The 1,669-nt window shown below is 35.2% G+C and overlaps 1 protein-coding gene across 1 annotated transcript in view; it reads left to right on the top strand.

The window, feature by feature from the left end:
• The first annotated feature begins 422 nt into the window (after window positions 1-422).
• Window positions 423-1,669, top strand: part of LOC140920382 (uncharacterized) — a 2,999-nt gene continuing 1,752 nt past the window's right edge. Inside the window, exons 1-3 of the mRNA XM_073368650.1 lie at window positions 423-483; window positions 538-1,211; window positions 1,362-1,478. Coding sequence (XP_073224751.1) covers window positions 423-483; window positions 538-1,211; window positions 1,362-1,478 — 852 coding nt within the window. The remainder of the gene's footprint in view (window positions 484-537; window positions 1,212-1,361; window positions 1,479-1,669) is intronic.

Raw genomic sequence — 1,669 nt, 5'->3', positions numbered from 1 at the left:
CAAGAAGGTTCTTTGTTTTAAACACTTAGTTGAAAAAACTCACGGTTGTGAGGACTGGACGTAACCCGAGTTGGGTGAACCAGGATATATCGTTGTGTGGTATTTCTTCCCTTATCTATTTACTTTCAGTTTGATTGATTATCAAGTTAATTACATAAATTGAATTATTGATTTTAACTAACCAAGAACGTTCTCCGTTTTCTAGTTAAAACCAAGAACGTTCTCCGTTTTCTGTTTTCACAACCAAGGTCAATCTTGAGTTATTTTCTTAAGTTTTTACAGGAATTTTTAAAAGGTGCATTTACAATTCAAACCTCACTTTCTTGTAAATCGACATTGTTACTTTAATTGGCATCAGAGCTCGGTCTCTAGAAAGATTAAAAACACCTAACAAGTGTTAGAGAAAAAGATCTAGAAGAAAAATGTCAAGAAATATGTACATTGCTGAAGGAGTGTCATTATACCGACCACCTTACTTTGATGGCACAAACTACTATTTTTGGAAAAGCAAAATGCAGTTGTTCTTGAAATCTCAAGATACAGGAATGTGGCGCGTCATTACAGATGGAGATTTCATACCAAGAGTCAACCAAAATGATTCAACCTCTACTGAAAAGAAAGAAGCAAATTGGACAACAGATGAAAAATCTAAGGTACTTCTAAACTCAAAAGCTCATTTATTTTTATCTTGTGCTTTAAGTAGGGAAGAAAGCGAAAGAGTTGATGAATGCAAAACTGCTAAAGAAGTATGGGACACATTACAAACTCATCACGAAGGAACAAGCCATGTGAAAGAAACAAGGATTGATATAGGCATAAGAAAGTTTGAACTCTTTGAAATGAATGAAGGAGAAACCATTGATGAGATGTACTCAAGATTCACAACCATTGTAAATGAATTGCGTTCTCTTGGGAAAGCTTACACAGTTCAAGAAAGAGTAAGAAAAATCATGAGGTGTCTTCCAATCATATGGAGACCAATGGTAACAGCTATAAGCCAAGCCAAGAATCTTGAATCACTTCCCCTAGAAGAATTAATTGGAACATTACGAGCACATGAAGTGCTGCTACAAGAAGACAAACCAATCAAAAAGGGCAAAGTAATAGCTTTGAAAACATCTCAAGAAAGTCCAGATGAGGACTCAGAAGAAATCGAACAAGAAGATATTGATGAAGAAATAGTTCGTCTTACAAAAAAGATACAGAGAATGGTGAGAAGAAGGGATCATATCAAAAAAGGATTTTCAAATCAAAAAGAAAACTTCAAAATAGAGGTAGACAAAAGTCAAATCACATGCTTTGGATGCAATAAACAAGGACATTATAAAACTGAATGTCCCTTGAACAAAAGAGCACCAAAGAGGTTCCATTTCAAGAAAAACTCCATGATGGCGAACTGGGATGATTATGATGAAACAGAAACAGAGGAACCTGAAGAAGCTAGCGTATGTTTAATGGCAGATACTAAAGATAATGAGGTAATAAATTCTGAACCATGTCTTTTATGTGAACAAATTGAAACAGATTTTGATAGCTTACTTAATGATTCAAATATGCTTGTTCAAAAATGTAGCTCTTTAAAACGTAGGGTACGAACCGGTAGGGCTGTCCTGACTCTCATTTGAGGGCAAAGCCCAGATTTCCACAATAGTTGTAAAGGGTCACCAAC

This window comes from Cicer arietinum, chromosome 5 (genome assembly GCF_000331145.2).
Source record: "Cicer arietinum cultivar CDC Frontier isolate Library 1 chromosome 5, Cicar.CDCFrontier_v2.0, whole genome shotgun sequence".
In the NCBI taxonomy this organism is placed as follows: domain Eukaryota; kingdom Viridiplantae; phylum Streptophyta; class Magnoliopsida; order Fabales; family Fabaceae; genus Cicer; species Cicer arietinum.
This window is presented reverse-complemented; position numbering and strand designations above follow the sequence as displayed.